Source organism: Malaya genurostris, chromosome 1, assembly GCF_030247185.1.
Source record: "Malaya genurostris strain Urasoe2022 chromosome 1, Malgen_1.1, whole genome shotgun sequence".
In the NCBI taxonomy this organism is placed as follows: Eukaryota; Metazoa; Arthropoda; class Insecta; order Diptera; family Culicidae; genus Malaya; species Malaya genurostris.
The window spans coordinates 115,286,071-115,303,808 of NC_080570.1; the positions used below are offsets into that span (position 1 = coordinate 115,286,071).

At 42.5% G+C, this 17,738-nt stretch overlaps 5 protein-coding genes and 1 pseudogene across 5 annotated transcripts; 3 read left to right on the forward strand and 3 right to left on the reverse strand.

The window, feature by feature from the left end:
- Nucleotides 1–9,369: 9,369 nt before the first annotated feature.
- Nucleotides 9,370–9,744, reverse strand: LOC131425473 (histone H2B-like). Its single transcript, XM_058587417.1, has one exon. It carries the CDS (start codon nucleotides 9,742–9,744, stop codon nucleotides 9,370–9,372), a length of 375 nt encoding a protein of 124 aa, XP_058443400.1.
- Nucleotides 9,745–10,032: 288 nt separating this feature from the next.
- LOC131425468 (histone H2A) lies at nucleotides 10,033–10,407 on the forward strand. The gene has a single exon (XM_058587412.1). The coding sequence runs from the start codon at nucleotides 10,033–10,035 to the stop codon at nucleotides 10,405–10,407; it is 375 nt and encodes a 124-aa protein (XP_058443395.1).
- A 626-nt stretch (nucleotides 10,408–11,033) lies between these two features.
- On the reverse strand, nucleotides 11,034–12,000 carry LOC131425467 (histone H1B-like). Its single transcript, XM_058587411.1, has one exon. It carries the CDS (start codon nucleotides 11,998–12,000, stop codon nucleotides 11,326–11,328), a length of 675 nt encoding a protein of 224 aa, XP_058443394.1. The 3' UTR covers nucleotides 11,034–11,325.
- A 2,625-nt stretch (nucleotides 12,001–14,625) lies between these two features.
- LOC131425476 (histone H4-like) lies at nucleotides 14,626–14,899 on the forward strand (annotated as a pseudogene).
- A 1,022-nt stretch (nucleotides 14,900–15,921) lies between these two features.
- LOC131425471 (histone H2B-like) lies at nucleotides 15,922–16,296 on the reverse strand. The gene has a single exon (XM_058587416.1). It carries the CDS (start codon nucleotides 16,294–16,296, stop codon nucleotides 15,922–15,924), a length of 375 nt encoding a protein of 124 aa, XP_058443399.1.
- Nucleotides 16,297–16,563: 267 nt separating this feature from the next.
- On the forward strand, nucleotides 16,564–16,938 carry LOC131425469 (histone H2A). The gene has a single exon (XM_058587414.1). The coding sequence runs from the start codon at nucleotides 16,564–16,566 to the stop codon at nucleotides 16,936–16,938; it is 375 nt and encodes a 124-aa protein (XP_058443397.1).
- The last annotated feature ends 800 nt before the right edge of the window (nucleotides 16,939–17,738 follow it).

A 17,738-nucleotide genomic window follows, 5' to 3' on the forward strand; every position in this document is an offset into this window, starting at 1 on the left:
CTTTTTCAGTGTTTGGAAAACAGAAGACAAAATCGGTCATACCAGACGAATCGGAATTTTAGAATGATCGATGTGAGTTCAATGGCGAAAATCTTTCCCATCGATTTACCGGAAAATGCAGCCATTAAAACATCCAAACTTGATCATATAATCTTAGAGAAAGTGTCGCACGAGAAATAAGAGAATAATTTTCGTTCGTATCCGTGACGACACACCGATCCAATATAGCGCATGTATCTGTGTCATCGGTCGGCATCATCTCATGAATGGTGACGACCGACTAGAAAAAAAGTACGGGTGTGTAATGTCAGAGACATAACTGGATGTCGTGAATACGAATATGACACGCTTTATTTATACTTCCGAATTCGAATTGGTAGTTGATCGATTGTTTGAATTGTGCAACTTCCCCCTCTTTCATTACTAGAATTTTAAACGATGCGCCTAGACTAGATTACAGATTAGTTACATTAATCATTCTGAAACGCAATTAAATATTATGAAATAAGCAGTATAGTTCTTTATAATAAAATAATGGTGGCTCTGAAAAGAACCTTTTATGAAAGCGTTCGTGATGGAGAGTGACGAGTTGAGTTCGAATTCCGATGGATACCGTTGACTTTCGATGGATACCGCTGACTTCCTTCATCTGTTTCCAGGCTGACCAGGCTGTTGTCCGTGGGTGCGATACTGATATGGTTTGTGTAGGTATAGCGTTCACAATCGATTACAATCTTTCAGTAAAGGAAACTTCAAGTTGCTGGATTGATCAATGATACAATAGGCCTGTGATATGAAAAGTATGAAATATATCTACGGCTTTCTACATTGATGTTCCTAGCAAAAACAAGATCGATACATGTGCCTCCAATCGTAGTAGCTTGTGAAGGATCAGATTCCATATCCAGCTTCATATACTTGCTCATGAAATCAATGAATTTAATATTATCTTGTTTTGAGGCATCTATATTGAAATCCCCCACAACGATCATCGGTGTAATTTTACGAGAATATAAAAATAAATTACGCGTGATGAAAAATTGCTTCTCTTTGTAAGTTGTATCTGGCGAAATATATAGAACAGCTAACAGTGTTTTTATACCATTTAGCATAATATCGATTGCACATATGTCGCCGAAATTGTCAGCCAACAACAAATTTTCATCATATTGCTCACTAAGTTGTTCGAGTTTATGAACAGTAGCAATCAAAGACGCAGTGTCCTTTAGGTAAATTGCAACACCACCAGCTCTACAATTAGAACGTTTATATTCGGCGATGCAATTATAGCCTGTTATACTCACTGCAGAACAATTGTCCAACCAAGTTTCACTAAATGCTAAAATATCAACTTTGGTTAGTATATTGTCAGTGAAAATATCTGAAGCATGAGCATTTAAGCTTTGAACATTGAAACTGATTAAGCTTAAACCTTGATTTGTCATAGCGATAAAATCCAACAGTGCGTCACTGATTGTGGATAGTTTATGACTGGATAGTCGGTTTAACTCTGTTCTCAGTTCCGTCATTCTGGGCGAATCACTACCCTTTGAGTGCCAAAATTTGAAGAAGTTCTTTTGGTTAGTTAAGTAAAGCCCATCCATTGTTGTCACCCGTGACAATCCAACATATACTAGTTGTTGTTCCAAAGATTTATCGTAGTCAAGTACAATTTCAGAAAATGTACCTCCCTGCGATTTATGGACCGTGAGTGCACATGCACTAACTATCGGAAATTGAATTCTTTTACAGTTGATGCTACCAAGCTTAATATTGGCTGATCGTTTTAATATAGGTACCCAATCAAATTGCAGTTGACCTGGGTTAGAATACACTAAAGGTCTAGATTTGACCTTTAAGCTGGCACCGATAATATTACTCTCAAATTTTAGCCATAATCGAATAATGCGCTCTTCGGGATTATCATCATCATGTTCGATAAATTTAAGCTCTCCTATGGCCCCGTTAACTAGCCCATCTTCGACATCAATGTTAGTTGAGATCATATAGGGCATTCCAAGCGTCAACCGTAATAGATAAGGTAGACCGCCTGTTTCCACTACGCTCATCTTATGCATCTTTAATCTAGCACTAGCTAGTTGTTCCGCATTTCGATAACCTGTGAAAACATCGTTGACAATAAAATCATAGCCCTCTCGTTCACGCAATGCTTCCGTATTATATCTTTCAACATCCATATTGCGATGGAAGAGACGTATAGCATTCGGAACATTTTGTTTACACCACTCAGCTGTTCGAAAGCGGCTTTCAATACGCTCATTTTCAGAATCAGTAAGTGGCATACCATTACCTATTTTAGTAAGTATGGAAGAAAATTCAATGTCAGCTTGTCGCATAACTTGAACTAATGGGAAGAAATTAAGTGATTGCCAGAGTACAGGTCCAAGAATAGAGTTTTTACATGGCTTGAAAACTGGCCGTGCGTTCACAGGTGGCAGTTGGCGAAGATCACCACAGAATATTATATGAATTCCGCCAAAAGGATCATCATAGTTCCCAGTGATGTCTTGCAACCGAGTGTGAATAATATTAAGCATATCTGCGCCAATCATGCTTACTTCGTCGATAATAATCGCTTTAACGCCTGCAAAAGCATTGCGATACAGTTGAAGTGCTTCGAACCCAAGTTTTGAACTACTTCTACGTGCCATTGAAATTCGAAAAGCAGAATGAACTGTAGTGCCTCCAATAGCTACCGCTGCTTTCCCTGTTGATGCACAGGCGACATATGCGTTTTTAAGTAAATTGTGTGCTTGACTAAAACGATTATAAGTCTCCATCAATATTTTCAGAGTAAACGTTTTACCACATCCTGCGGGGCCAGTGAAGAATATCTGCAAAGGCGTGTTCATACCGTCGAACGCATGCAAAATATCAATCAAATGTAAAATCAATTTTCTTTGATCTACATTTGTGGCCCTGACCATAGCACAATAATCCTGTTTGCTCATGACATTGGTACGTTTTTTGATGACAGCTGACAGAGCACCAGTAGGCAACTGTTCTATATCATCATCGTTGGGCTCCATAGTTATGGCCCGTACGTACTCATTGTGTTTATCGTTGGATTTTTGTTGATCATCACTTTCATTTTCTTCTGCAACACGAAGATATTCTTCGACGATCTGTTCCAACTTAATATCACAATCATATTCTTTTAACTTGTCGAATATGATAGTTTTATTTTGATCATACAAATCTATGAACTTGTTACGATCAAGAATATCACAAGCTTCATTTCGAAATGGTAGAAACAGAAGAACCATTTCACGCTTGTAATCGTTTAATTCAGACATTTTATATTTCAACCATCGCACTATGCGAGGTGCATTTCGCTTCTTATACGAATTCGTGTTACTGTTATCCTTCGTGTAACACGCTACGAAGTCAGCTAAACAAATGTCATCGAGATCTGCACGCTTTTCATATTTTTGTACTATGTTCAGCGTCCAAACATCGGTAGAATCATCATCAATTCCTTCCTCGTCCATTTGTTTAGTATGCTTTCTAGACTTTATACGTTCATGTGGCCACATGGTGGGTATAAATTGTACTTTCCGGCTGGCTTCTGACATTGGTTGACGTAGTAAGTACCAAGCAGCTTCTTGGGCACACATTTCTACTGAATTTAGCATTTTAATACTAACTTTTTTCAGTAATGAAGCATAATCTTGATCAGGGTATTCTTCTTGTAACTTAACTAATTCGAGATGTAAGTTACTAATACCTCTGTTCGTTTTATTAACATATTCAACAACATACGCAGCACATGAATATTCATCTAGAATAAATTGAAGATCCATGTTTGACAGTAATTTGTTTGCAACCCATTTATTATACGGGTTGGTCCAAAGTTCTTCCATGGAACGTTTCAAAAGAATTATAGGTCTTGGTGTGGAGGCACGAATTACATCCAAGTAGTCATCGTATGAACAATTACAATCGCAAAGGTATTCATCTAATGTCGCATAAATTTTTATATTCAAATTTTCGCGCATTTCTTCACCTTTTTTCATCAACCGATTACGACGGGAGTCATTCGATGGCATTGGCAAAATAATTCTTGTTTGATCCATGGGCCAATATGGGATATTAAACCGACATCGCTTTTCGTTCCGTTTGTAACAGGTAAATGTATGCTTATGTACCTGATTACTGTTAGAATTGATGGAACAAAGTCTATTAATAAGTTCAATTGTAGCGGGCATGTCCTCTGAAATTGTTTCTTTAGGATCATTGTTTAACCACAGCAAAATGTGTGCATGTGGACTGCCACGATGCTGAAACTCTATTCTTTTGAAATAATCGACCACATAATATTCACCAAAGGGACTAAATCTTGACGAAGATAATATGTTGAGCAAGGTATCCACGAGTTTATTGAAATAAATGCAACAAGTGACTGGATCCTCACTAACGAGTGTAGCTCGCTGCAAAGCAGTCAGTTGATCTACTGGGTTTGCTAAATTAGCGATATGTTCATCAGAAAGTCTATGTAAAATTTTTAACAATTCGGGCCATCGAGTTTCATTGGCACTCAAAGTCATGAATATTGTTGGTCTTCCAAGTTGTCTAATCATAGCGAAAACATCATGCTTACGTTGTTGCCAATATTGAACTGAATTTGGGATAGATTTGAGAAACGATAAATTACGCTCAATGCAAGTCTCCAAGAACTCTCGGTTCTTTAACATTTCGCGAGTTATATTCGCAGTTCCCATACACTTAAAAGTGCTGTGCAAACCTTCTGAAACACGAAGTCGCATTATTTTTGCTGCCATATACAACAGGTGTTTCGGTTTGGCACCTCGCCTATCCTGGCGCCTGAGCTCACTTGTAGCCATCATAAATGGTGTAACATGAACATCAGTTCTATAAGTGCGTGGATGCCCGAAATAAATATCTGGAAATGAGAGTTCTTCCGCAAATTCGTCATATATTATTGACAGAGGAATTCTATTCTGAGCGGGCGCAATTTCCAAACACTGGTCTTCATTCCAAAGGAGCGTTTGTTGTTGTCCAATTAAAAGCTCAAAATCACTCTCAGAATCAATACATTCCGGCTCGTTGTCAGGATCAAGTAATGTTGACGATGAGTGGTCAAACTGGTTTAGTTGATCTTGATTGATGACTATATTATAACGACGGTATAATGGAGTATCAACAAGGTACATAAGCCACTTTTTCACAGTAGCTTTTTTAACGAATCCATTCAAATAGGATGATTTGTGAATCGAATGCTTCTTAATGCTAACATTGAATGAATAATCATCATCAATGTTTCTAGGAAGCACGCGAACCATCTCAGAAACATCTACTGGTACATTAATAATTTGTCCCATAATTGAATGACTACCTGCAGCATGACGCAAACGGCGAATCTGCATAAAAGGTATTCTTGGTGAGATGAGTCTCTCACTTATGGGATCAAGTGGAGGTAGACCTAGCGGACGATTGGGATATACAAAACCATTCGTTTTTGCTAGCTTAGGTACAACCCCACGTCTCAAACTGCTTCGGCATGTTTGACATGCTCTAAAGTTATTTGTGGATTCAAAAGAAGCTAATGTAATAAGCAAATTTTCCTCTTCTCTGTTAATCGTTTTCAAATCATTTTGAAACCATAATCGATCGCAAACGCTACACACTACACCAAACTCATTATCAGTAAACCGCTTTTTGAACTCGCGATCAGCCCTTTCATAAACACACATCATATCTATGAAGAAATAAAAAACCATTCATACATTTCATTCTCGGCAGCTGGTAATGGAATGCAAAACTATATATTCTAAGCGTAAAACAATTCATTTTTAATATACTAATATAGGCTGGGTACAACAAATTTCTGAAGTAATTTCAATGAAAACTTTCAAGTACGAAGATTTCATTAAGAGACAATTGCAATGGTCCGTTTTGAAATGTGTACTTCCGTTGTGCAATTATAATTTTGATAATAAAATAATAATAATAATAATAATAATAATAATAATATAATAATAATAATAATAATAAATAATAATAATAATAATAATAATAATAATAATAATAATATAATAATAATAATAATAATAAATAATAATAATAATAATTATAATAATAATAATAATCATACTAATCGTAATGAACAAATTACTAAATGACATTAAAAGTTTTGAAGTAATAAAATCAATCATATGAAATATCGATTATTCAGCGCGCATTAAGGTTAATCAACAGGATGTAAGATTATTGGAAAATATCAAGAACCGTTATTCTGCTATCCGTAATATTATCACTAGAACTTCGAACGAATATTATTGATATTTCTAAAAACGCTGTCGAAATCCAGGGTAGCTTGGATCCGATCGGAAAATCAATACGTCACTATTCAGAATAAGTGATAATAACATACCTGATCGGATTCCATTCGAGTGCTCATCTTGTACTCCACTCGGTTGCGAACTCAACGAACCACCTCCATCACTCGGCTCTGCTACTGTCTGCTCAACGCGTCTCAACAGCCGACTCGGCTCTCCTTCTGCGAGTTCTGTTGAAGCCTCCTGCTTCTTCCGCTTGCGGTAGCAAGCTTTGTATTTCGCCTGGAGATGCCTCGATCGCGCCATAATCGATACGTTGACAACGACAGCCAAATTCGAAATGAATGGCTTCTGAGTCGGTGCTATGCATTTTATATAGCAAATCAGAAGGAAGTTCTACAAACTGCAACCAATTTAAAAATGGGTTGTATAGAGTACAGAAAAGTAAAATTTCGCATAATTCTTTGGGAGTATTATTATGGTTCTAAAAAGAACCGATTTGAAGAATTCTGAAATTAGGAACTGGATCTGAGTTCAAGAATTAAATTCAGAAAAGGTCTGCTTTCATTGCCGACTGCTCCACCTGACGGCTGAAGTCCTAATGAGTGCTTGACCTAAGCGTTTGAGGTTTGGCACCTCGCAAAAGGTCTGCTCTCATTATCGATGACCGCTGCTCCCAACGATTGAAGTCCAAATGAAAGCACGACCTAAGCGTTTGAGGCTTTATACCACGCAAAAGGTCTGCTTTCATTGCCGACTGCTCCACCTGACGACTGAAGTCCGAATGAGAGCATGACCTGAGCGTTTGAGGTTTGGCACCACGCAAAAGGCCTGCTCTCATTATCGATGACCGCTGCTCCCGACGATTGAAGTCCAAATGAAAGCACGACCTAAGCGTTTGAGGCTTTATACCGCAAAAGGTCTGCTTTCATTGCCGACTGCTCCACCTGACGGCTGAAGTCCAAATGAGAGCACGACCTGAGCGTTTGAGGTTTGGCACCACGCAAAAGGCCTGCTCTCATTATCGATGACCGCTGCTCCCGACGATTGAAGTCCAAATGAAAGCACGACCTAAGCGTTTGAGGTTTTATACCACGCAAAAGGTCTGCTTTCATTGCCGACTGCTCCACCTGACGGATGAAGTCCAAATGGGAGCACGACCTGAGCGTTTGAGGTTTGGCACCACGCAAAAGGTCTGCTCTCATTATCGATGACTGTTTCTCTCGACAATTGAAGTCCAAATGAAAGCACGACCTAAGCGTTTGAGGCTTTATACCACGCAAAAGATCTGCTTTCATTGCCGACTGCTCCACCTGACGACTGAAGTCCAAATGAGAGCACGAACCTGAGCGTTTGAGGTTTGGCACCACGCAAAAGGCCTGCTCTCATTATCGATGACCGCTGCTCCCGACGATTGAAGTCCAAATGAAAGCACGACCTAAGCGTTTGAGGTTTTATACCACGCAAAAGGTCTGCTTTCATTGACGACTGCTTCACCTGACGACTGAAGTCCGAATGAGAGCATGACCTGAGCGTTTGAAGTTTGGCACCACGCAAAAGGCCTGCTCTCATTATCGATGACCGCTGCTCCCGACGATTGAAGTCCAAATGAAAGCACGACCTAAGCGTTTGAGGTTTTATACCACGCAAAAGGTCTGCTTTCATTGCCGACTGCTCCACCTGACGGCTGAAGTCCAAATGAGAGCACGACCTGAGCGTTTGAGGTTTGGCACCACGCAAAAGGCCTGCTCTCATTATCGATGACCGCTGCTCCCGACGATTGAAGTCCAAATGAAAGCACGACCTAAGCGTTTGAGGTTTTATACCACGCAAAAGGTCTGCTTTCATTGACGACTGCTCCACCTGACGACTGAAGTCCAAATGAGAGCATGACCTGAGCGTTTGAGGTTTGGCACCACGCAAAAGGCCTGCTCTCATTATCGATGACCGCTGCTCCCGACGATTGAAGTCCAAATGAAAGCACGACCTAAGCGTTTGAGGCTTTATACCACGCAAAAGGTCTGCTTTCATTGCCGACTGCTCCACCTGACGGCTGAAGTCCAAATGAGAGCACGACCTGAGCGTTTGAGGTTTGGCACCACGCAAAAGGTCTGCTCTCCGAAGCTGCTGGTCCCACGACGTCTGCTTGCATCCAACGCACAAGAAGAAATGACCGAATTTCGACCACGTTTCCTCTTTTATACGCAGTCAGTTGAAGATATGTGCCTGACTACCTCAAAATCGTCGTCCTTGCGCGAAAAAGCCAAGCAAAAATAAAAAGTTTTCCGCGTTGTTTTCAAAGTTTGAGAAAACTTAATATTTGAGTTGTTTGTGGTTATCTCACACTGTTCAAAATATTATCCTAAATTCCTGATCATATTTTTGATGAAATGGTGAAAGAATTATGTTGCTGCCTTTAATACAAGTCGAGATATTCACGATTAAGTTCTGCCCATTCTTCCATATGGCTAATTTTGAAAAGGCACCCCATAGTAAAGTAAGTCGTATTCACGACAAAAGTGCATGTTCGAAAGAAATTTACATTTGCTTGTCGTCTTCGTGATGAAGTCTTACCATCAAAGCATCATAGAAGAATACTTTACTATGGGACGCCTTTTCAAAATTTACCCTCTGAGAATGTGATAAGTTTTTTGTTTTATCAATGTCTTCTTTCGCCGTTCTTCGGAAAAGGCGGGAAATCTTTGGTCATCCCTGTACAAAAGTAGTGCCTAAAACAATTCGCTCTCTCTCGCTTCCGCAACGGTGTGTGGCTGGTTTCAAGGAATTCAGTTCCAGCATAATGTAATGCACAAATTGGATGAGATTGTTCAAAACAACTAAACTCACTCAAACCAATTGCCCAGCACCTTCCCTCTATTGCACTTTCTTTCACAAACGGCCACCACCATCACAATCGAAACGAGTAAAGAAGAAGCAAGCAAAACAACACACGAGAATTCGAATTTAACACTTTGTGTAGATTTGTTTGTGGCCCTTAAAAGGGCCGTTTGTTAGTTCTCGCATACACGGGGTCGGTGTTGTTCTCAGTTTACTTGGAGCTGGTGTACTTGGTGACGGCTTTGGTTCCCTCAGAAACGGCGTGCTTGGCCAACTCTCCTGGCAAAAGCAGACGAACGGCAGTCTGGATTTCGCGAGAGGTAATCGTCGAACGTTTGTTGTAATGAGCCAAACGCGATGCCTCGGATGCAATGCGTTCGAAGATGTCATTGACGAAACTGTTCATGATGCTCATCGCCTTCGAGGATACTCCGGTATCAGGGTGGACCTGCTTCAACACTTTGTAGATGTAGATAGCGTAGCTTTCCTTCCTGCGGATCTTCTTCTTCTTCTTATCACCCTTGGCGATGTTCTTCTGGGCCTTGCCGGATTTTTTGGCCGCCTTTCCACTAGTTTTCGGTGCCATCGTTCTAACGTTGACGTGCGTTCAGAGTAGCTGTTTTCACGTAAATGACGCTAGCTCGCCCAAGAAACCCCGTTTTATACCTGCTACAGGCAACGCAGTAGGGACAGCCCCTTTGTCAAAATTTGATCCTCTTTTGCGCTTTATGCTCTGCCTATTCGCAGAACGAGAAACAGCGAGATGGTATAAAACAGAGGGTTAGTACTGCGGCAGCCAGTATTACCGAGTTAGCATCCTAGCTGTTAGCATCGTTTCGTGGATTTTTTACGAAAACAAAACACATAAAAGAAAATGTCTGGCCGTGGCAAAGGAGGAAAAGTTAAGGGAAAGGCAAAGTCCCGCTCGAACCGTGCTGGTCTGCAGTTCCCAGTAGGCAGAATCCACCGTCTGCTTCGGAAAGGAAACTACGCCGAACGTGTCGGTGCCGGTGCACCGGTCTATCTGGCGGCAGTGATGGAATACCTGGCCGCCGAAGTGCTGGAATTGGCCGGTAACGCTGCCCGTGACAACAAGAAAACGAGAATCATCCCTCGTCATCTGCAGCTGGCCATCCGTAACGACGAGGAGTTGAACAAACTGCTCTCCGGAGTTACCATCGCACAGGGCGGTGTACTGCCAAACATCCAGGCAGTGTTGCTCCCGAAGAAAACCGAAAAGAAGGCCTAAATTGCACTTGATTCGCACTGAAACCAATCGAAAAAACGTCCTTTTCAGGACGACCACAATTTTCTGATAAAGAACTTATAGAAATTTACTATTTTACTATCGATCAATCATATTTACTCATGCAAGCGCCATAAGACTTGTTTTTTTTTTTCCATAGCTTCTAGGATAATTTCCCACATTACAAGTGAAAAGTCGATGGTCGGTGGTCGATTGCGCTGGAGAATAGATTTATTTTTTTTTTACCGATCAAGCAAGGTTGGTTGAATGAAAACGACAATCGTCTGGAGAGTCAAGCTACTAAATTAAATATGATTATACGAAAAACCGCGTACAGAGCGATACCGTGTCCGAACTGGCTCTACACTAAATGGAAACTATAACGGCATTCATTTTCCAAGAAAAGGAAAACTGGGATAGTTTTAAAATACAAATATAATTGGGAACAAAAACATCAACCATTTTTATTGATGAATTTTCGCAAGCTAGATTTTTACGAACGGACTTCATCAATCATCGTGCATAATCCGTCCGCATTTTCATTTGATCACCTACCGATCCTTTCGTCGCTGCTTACCGACTGAGCGAACGAACATATTTGATTGTACTACAAGAGAAGCATGCGCGTAGCAGCGGGGTCGGCTCTATGGCTGCGCACCAATTTATCCACTATAGCGTGTCGGTGAAGCACACGCTCAGAAAGTAGTGCTGCTGTGATGGATAAAAGCATACTTTTTTTTTTTTCTTACTGTGCAGTTTTGTTGAAGCGGACTACCCAAAAGCGAGCGAAGTAGGAAATATCGATTAATTCTTTGCATGGATTTTTTGGTAGTCCTGAAAAGGACTGTTTTGTTGAACACCGTCGAAATAAGAACGGTAGAATTCGACATGATGATGATGACTGACTGACGATGGGTCAATTTACTTCTTGGCAGCCACCTTCTTCGGGGCAGCTTTTTTGGCTGGCGCGGCCTTCTTTGGCTTCGGGGTCTTGGGCTTGTTGGCAGCGGCTTTCGATGGCTTGGTGGCCTTCTGCTTCGGTGCAGCAGCCTTCTTGGCGGCCTTGGCTGGTGCTGCCTTAGCCTTCTTTGCAGCGGCGGCTTTCGGCTTTTTCTCACCTGCAGGCTTTTTGGCCTTCGGTTTCTTCTCGCCAGCGGGTTTCTTGGCAACCTTTTTCTTCTCTCCGGCAGCCTTCTTCGGTTTTTTGGCAGCAGCCTTCTTCGGCTTCTTCTCGCCAGCCGGTTGCTTGGCACCGGCTTTGATTTTGAACGAGCCGGATGCACCGGAACCCTTGGTCTGGGTGAGCTTTCCCTTCTCGACGCCAGATTTCAGGGCCTTCTTGATGAACGGGGCCAGCTTGGCGACGTCGCACTTGTAGTTGGCGGCGATGTACTTCTTGATGGCCTGCAGCGAAGATCCGTTGCGTTCCTTCAGCGTCTTGATGGCAGCCACTACCATGTCATTGACTGGTGGATGTGTCGATGGCTTCTTCGGTTTTTTGGCTTCTCCCTTGGCGGCTTTGGCTTTCTTCGGTGCCTTGGCCGGTGAAGCAGCAACCGGAGCTGCGGCCGATACGTCAACAGCGGTTTCAGCCATTTTTTCTAATGTGCACTTTTCTAAAGCAGGTAGAACGAGCGAACGACTAAGCGAATACAAACGAGTGTGTGAATGCAGTAGAATCGTGCGATACGTTCGGGCACCGAATCCGTCGGCCCTGTTAGGGAATACGCACATGACGGTTACCATTCGGTGCTAGGTAGGTGTAGGTAATTTTTCTGGACTATTGTTTTTTAAATTGTAAACAATGAATCGACAGCAGCGGAAGTATCGCCAAAGAGTGGTTTTATGTTTGCTACGATGTTTGAACTTTCTGCTCCACCATTCGCGAACAGCCGGACGGGCAGTGATGATAGCGAAATATGCATTCAATATCGGACAAACGGTACATGCTTATTTCGAATTGTCAAAAATAGTAAAACAGTACCATTTAAACAATGCGGACTCCAACGAAACATGGTTCATTGGGAAGAGAAATATTTTCTCTTGACAACTAACACAACCCGTTCGATGACGGTTGCGACGCGCACGAGATTGAATCGGTCAAACTTGAACCTGCTGTCTGGCGCAAATCGATCAAACGACCAAAACGCAGTACGAACCGGTGACTAAGCTTTTCAATTTTTCCGTGTTCTGCATTTGGAAAATACAATTTTTAAACAATTTGACTAACAGATATGTTACGTGAGCATAATATTTCCGAACATGCCTTCCGAAATCTGGAACACGATGGCACTGCCAACGAATAATGCTGGCCAACGTCGCCAACGCCCGGGCGTGTCGGTTGTTCTGAAAGCATTTTGGTTACTATTTTTTGTAATGAACTTGTTTTGCCATTTGAATTTGGTTCATCTTGCAAATATTAAACCTGAACATCAGGACAGGTCAATTCCAAGAGAGAGGATGTTTAAAAATTTCGACAGTGAAAAATTAGAATCAAACAAACCGAAGTCCTTTCTAACACAACGAGTCAAATGTGTGGTGTGTTGTTCACGTACCACAAACGGCTGGCTGGGCTGAGAATATTTGTCATCAGAAGCAATAACCAAAAAACAATCTTTCCCAAATCAGAATACCGGAATTGTGGAGCGCATTTAGGATTTTACATGCAAAATATACGGTGCAAGTATTACCATTAAATAATAATAATAATCCTTCGACACCTCCATCTGTCTAGCGTGCGTGCCAGACATAGTCAGTCTCTCAGTCTCAATCGATTGGCAACAAAGAACTCGAGCAGTGATTTGATTTGATACCGAATTTGAGTGTTGCTTATATTTGATAGATATTGGCCGAAAATTGTCACGTACCGGAAGAAAGCACCGAACCCAACCGAACATTAGCCTACTATTCAAAGATTGGCAATTGCTGTGTATTTCTTTCGCCAGAAACATCCCCACCAGTCGTCTGGGGATGGGACGTTGACTATGTCAACGGCAAGCAAGCGTCTGTCGGGGTAGTCTTGGAACGAAACAAATTGGTATTTTCATGATTTTGAACCAATATTGTATAGTATAGTGTATTGAGAGTAGCAGTAGCAGAGTAATACTAGTAACTGGTGGCCGAATCCCGTCAGAATTGTCAGGCAGTCAGTCACATGGCATGACACGGCGAGTGCACGATGTGTTGCAAGCTGGGTTACAAATTTTGCTGAACTATGTAACAGGGAAGCAATGTGTATTGTCTGTGCTGCTTGTCTGTCAGCAGGTCGTCTATTCTCCTCTCAACTGCTACTTTAGCAGAAACAAAAATGAAAGACCAAAAAATAAGGAAAACATTTCAAACACCTATAGATTACTGACTTTCCATATGGGGCATGAATTGTGCAACGGATCGGATGTCATTTTCTGTGCGCGCGCAACTTGTGTGTGTGTGTCTGAGTATGTGATTGTTTAAGGGAAAATATTCGAATTCGTAAACTCGTTGGTAATTGATTGGGTGGCCCTGAAAAGGGCCTTTGGGGTATATGTTGTGAGATCAAACGAAAGCCGATAGCCTGTTTAAGCACGTTCGCCACGGATCCGACGAGCCAGCTGGATGTCCTTTGGCATGATGGTAACACGCTTGGCGTGGATCGCGCATAGATTGGTGTCCTCGAACAAACCGACTAGATAGGCTTCGCTGGCCTCCTGCAGTGCCATGACGGCGGAACTCTGGAAGCGAAGGTCGGTCTTGAAATCTTGGGCAATTTCACGCACTAAACGCTGGAACGGCAGCTTGCGAATCAACAGCTCAGTCGATTTCTGGTAACGACGGATCTCCCGAAGGGCTACTGTTCCTGGCCGATAACGATGGGGTTTCTTCACTCCGCCAGTAGCAGGAGCACTTTTGCGAGCAGCCTTTGTCGCCAGTTGCTTACGAGGAGCCTTTCCTCCGGTCGATTTACGAGCGGTCTGCTTGGTACGAGCCATTATTTCTTTCTTTTGCTTATCCTTTCTCTCTACACCGTACTGTACGCGTTGAAAACAAAACACAGAATGAGCTCAAAACGGACCTGGCTGGCTGTTTTATACCTGCCCGACCGCTCTGAAGCAGCCAATCAGCACAAAGCAAAGCACGAAACGGACCCTCTCGGTAGGTATAAAAAAAAGCACCGGTCTGCGAAGTGGCATTAGTTTCACTTGTACTGTCTTACTTGCAAGAACAAGCAGCTAGCAGAGAAAAATGACTGGTCGCGGCAAAGGAGGAAAGGGACTCGGAAAAGGAGGCGCCAAGCGTCATCGTAAAGTGCTTCGTGATAACATCCAGGGAATTACCAAGCCCGCTATCCGTCGTCTGGCTCGTCGTGGTGGTGTCAAGCGTATCTCCGGTCTGATCTATGAGGAAACTCGTGGAGTGCTGAAGGTGTTCCTGGAAAATGTGATCCGAGATGCAGTAACCTACACTGAACACGCCAAGCGCAAGACCGTCACCGCCATGGATGTCGTGTATGCTCTGAAGCGACAGGGTCGCACTCTGTATGGTTTCGGAGGTTAAACGTCGTAACGAGAACACACATAACATAATACGGAAGGATAAAAGGCCCTTTTCAGGGCCACCAATATGTTTCGCAAAGAATTAGTTAGCATTTGCTGGTATTCATTATAATCTATAATCATGATGATGATGATGATGATGATGATGGTGGTGGTGGTGATGATATGAGAATAGTAAGAAGTGTGCAATAGAGTAGTGAGTAGTGTGAATTCAACCGGGTTCGAAACTGACTAGATTTTTCAGTCCAACAACTAGGTTTTCAAACAAACAATTTAACCAGCAGTCGGTTTTCGGTTTCGCATCAAGCAAACACGACATTATTATTTCTGGTCGGTTGTGAGTTTCAAACTGCTGTTGACACTTGAGTACTACTCAACGCGCCGCTGAAAAACGTAACATTTGAGAAAAGAAATTAGTTATGTTGTTTAACATGAACTATCTTTTCGAAATCATTCATTCCCATTCAACTGTTCTGGTCAACTGTCAATGCTGTTGGCTTCGAATTTCGACTATACAACATGCAGCATTTGCTCAAAGCCGCCTAGGATAGAAAAACGATTGCTGTTGATATGTCATTGGTTGGTTTACAGTAGCATGCATGTGTATGTGTAGCAATTTATTATTTGGTTGGTCGACCAAGTCTGTCGATTGGTCCGAAAAGTAATCGATACTTTTCTTTATTTCGAAACCAACATATTTTTGCTCCGAACAATATATTGTCCATATGGCATGGATGAATACTCCGAAACGCGAGAACAATTGTACCTGTGTTGTTCATAATTTGTTCTGTTTTTCTCGTTAGGTGTTTGTTGGCTGATGAAAGTAAAATCATCAACGAACAAAATGTGTTTGGTGATTGAATGAGGGAAATATGCGAACTTAACACTTTGTGTAGATTTGTTTGTGGCCCTTAAAAGGGCCGATTATGCTTGGCGATTCGTATGCACACACACGATCGGGGGGGTTTGGTTGTTCTCACTCAGTTTACTTGGAGCTAGTGTACTTGGTGACGGCTTTGGTTCCTTCCGAAACGGCGTGCTTGGCCAACTCTCCTGGCAAAAGCAGACGAACGGCGGTCTGGATTTCGCGAGAGGTAATCGTCGAACGTTTGTTGTAATGGGCCAAACGCGATGCCTCGGATGCAATGCGTTCGAAGATGTCATTGACGAAACTGTTCATGATGCTCATCGCCTTCGAGGATACTCCGGTATCAGGGTGGACCTGCTTCAACACTTTGTAGATGTAGATAGCGTAGCTTTCCTTCCTGCGGATCTTCTTCTTTTTCTTATCTCCCTTGGCGATGTTTTTCTGGGCCTTGCCGGATTTTTTGGCTGCCTTTCCACTGGTTTTCGGTGCCATCGTGCTTGACGGTTCTCGTACGTTCAGAGTAACTGCTTTAACTTAAATGACGCTATTTGCCATATGACAGCTCGTTTTATACCTGCTATTGAGAGCGGCGCATGGACTGCCCCTTTGTTAGAATTCCTTTTCCTGTTCGCAGAACGGGAAACAGTGAGACGATATAAAACAGAGGGTTAGTACGGCGGCAGCCAGTATTACTGAATTGGCTGTCTAGTCGTTAACAGCATCTCGTGGATTTTTTACGCAGAAACACGCACACACAAAATGTCTGGCCGTGGTAAAGGAGGAAAAGTTAAGGGAAAGGCAAAGTCCCGCTCAAACCGTGCTGGTCTGCAGTTCCCAGTAGGCAGAATCCACCGTCTGCTCCGGAAGGGAAACTACGCCGAACGTGTCGGTGCCGGTGCACCGGTCTATCTGGCGGCAGTGATGGAATACCTGGCCGCCGAAGTGCTGGAATTGGCCGGTAACGCTGCCCGTGACAACAAGAAAACGAGAATCATCCCTCGCCATCTGCAGCTGGCCATCCGTAACGACGAGGAGTTGAACAAACTGCTCTCCGGAGTTACCATCGCACAGGGCGGTGTACTGCCAAACATCCAGGCAGTGCTGCTCCCGAAGAAAACCGAGAAAAAGGCCTAAATTGCGATTTCCGGAACATATTGGTGTTACCCCCCTTACAGAACCCGTCCTTTTCAGGACGACCACCTCACTGTGATAAAGAAATATTTAAGATTGCTTTGAATTAAAGATTGCTAAAGTTGTGATACGCCTGGAAAGTATAATGCGCAAATCAAGTATAGCGACCTTTGTTCATTTTCGTTTTCGGAATTTTACCCTGAATCGGTGTATCTACCTGATGCGAAAATGATGTCCGCTTTTTCAGTGTTTGGAAAACAGAAGACAAAATCGGTCATACCAGACGAATCGGAATTTTAGAATGATCGATGTGAGTTCAATGGCGAAAATCTTTCCCATCGATTTACCGGAAAATGCAGCCATTAAAACATCCAAACTTGATCATATAATCTTAGAGAAAGTGTCGCACGAGAAATAAGAGAATAATTTTCGTTCGTATCCGTGACGACACACCGATCCAATATAGCGCATGTATCTGTGTCATCGGTCGGCATCATCTCATGAATGGTGACGACCGACTAGAAAAAAAGAAGAAGAAGAAGAAGATATCGTAGCTACCACCATGATGGTGAATAAACACTGCCACACACACACAGGCCAAAAACAAATGGTAATGTAATGTGTATATGAGGAAACGAAAATCAAGCTGTACCTAAGTTCAGCCATCGGTCTCAGAACCGGAGGGCAAGGTCGCATAAACGCGCGCGTGCGTGTGTGTGTGTGTGTGTGTGTGTGTGTGTGTGTGTGTGTGTGTGTGTGTGTGTCTGTATATTCATTTACATTACATTAGCGGCCCCTACACG

Bases quoted from the DNA above. Each gene is read 5' to 3' on its own strand.
- LOC131425473 (XM_058587417.1), bottom strand. From the start codon at position 9,744: ATGGCACCGAAAACTAGTGGAAAGGCGGCCAAAAAATCCGGCAAGGCC.
- LOC131425467 (XM_058587411.1), bottom strand. From the start codon at position 12,000: ATGGCTGAAACCGCTGTTGACGTATCGGCCGCAGCTCCGGTTGCTGCT.
- LOC131425469 (XM_058587414.1), top strand. From the start codon at position 16,564: ATGTCTGGCCGTGGTAAAGGAGGAAAAGTTAAGGGAAAGGCAAAGTCC.
- LOC131425471 (XM_058587416.1), bottom strand. From the start codon at position 16,296: ATGGCACCGAAAACCAGTGGAAAGGCAGCCAAAAAATCCGGCAAGGCC.
- LOC131425468 (XM_058587412.1), top strand. From the start codon at position 10,033: ATGTCTGGCCGTGGCAAAGGAGGAAAAGTTAAGGGAAAGGCAAAGTCC.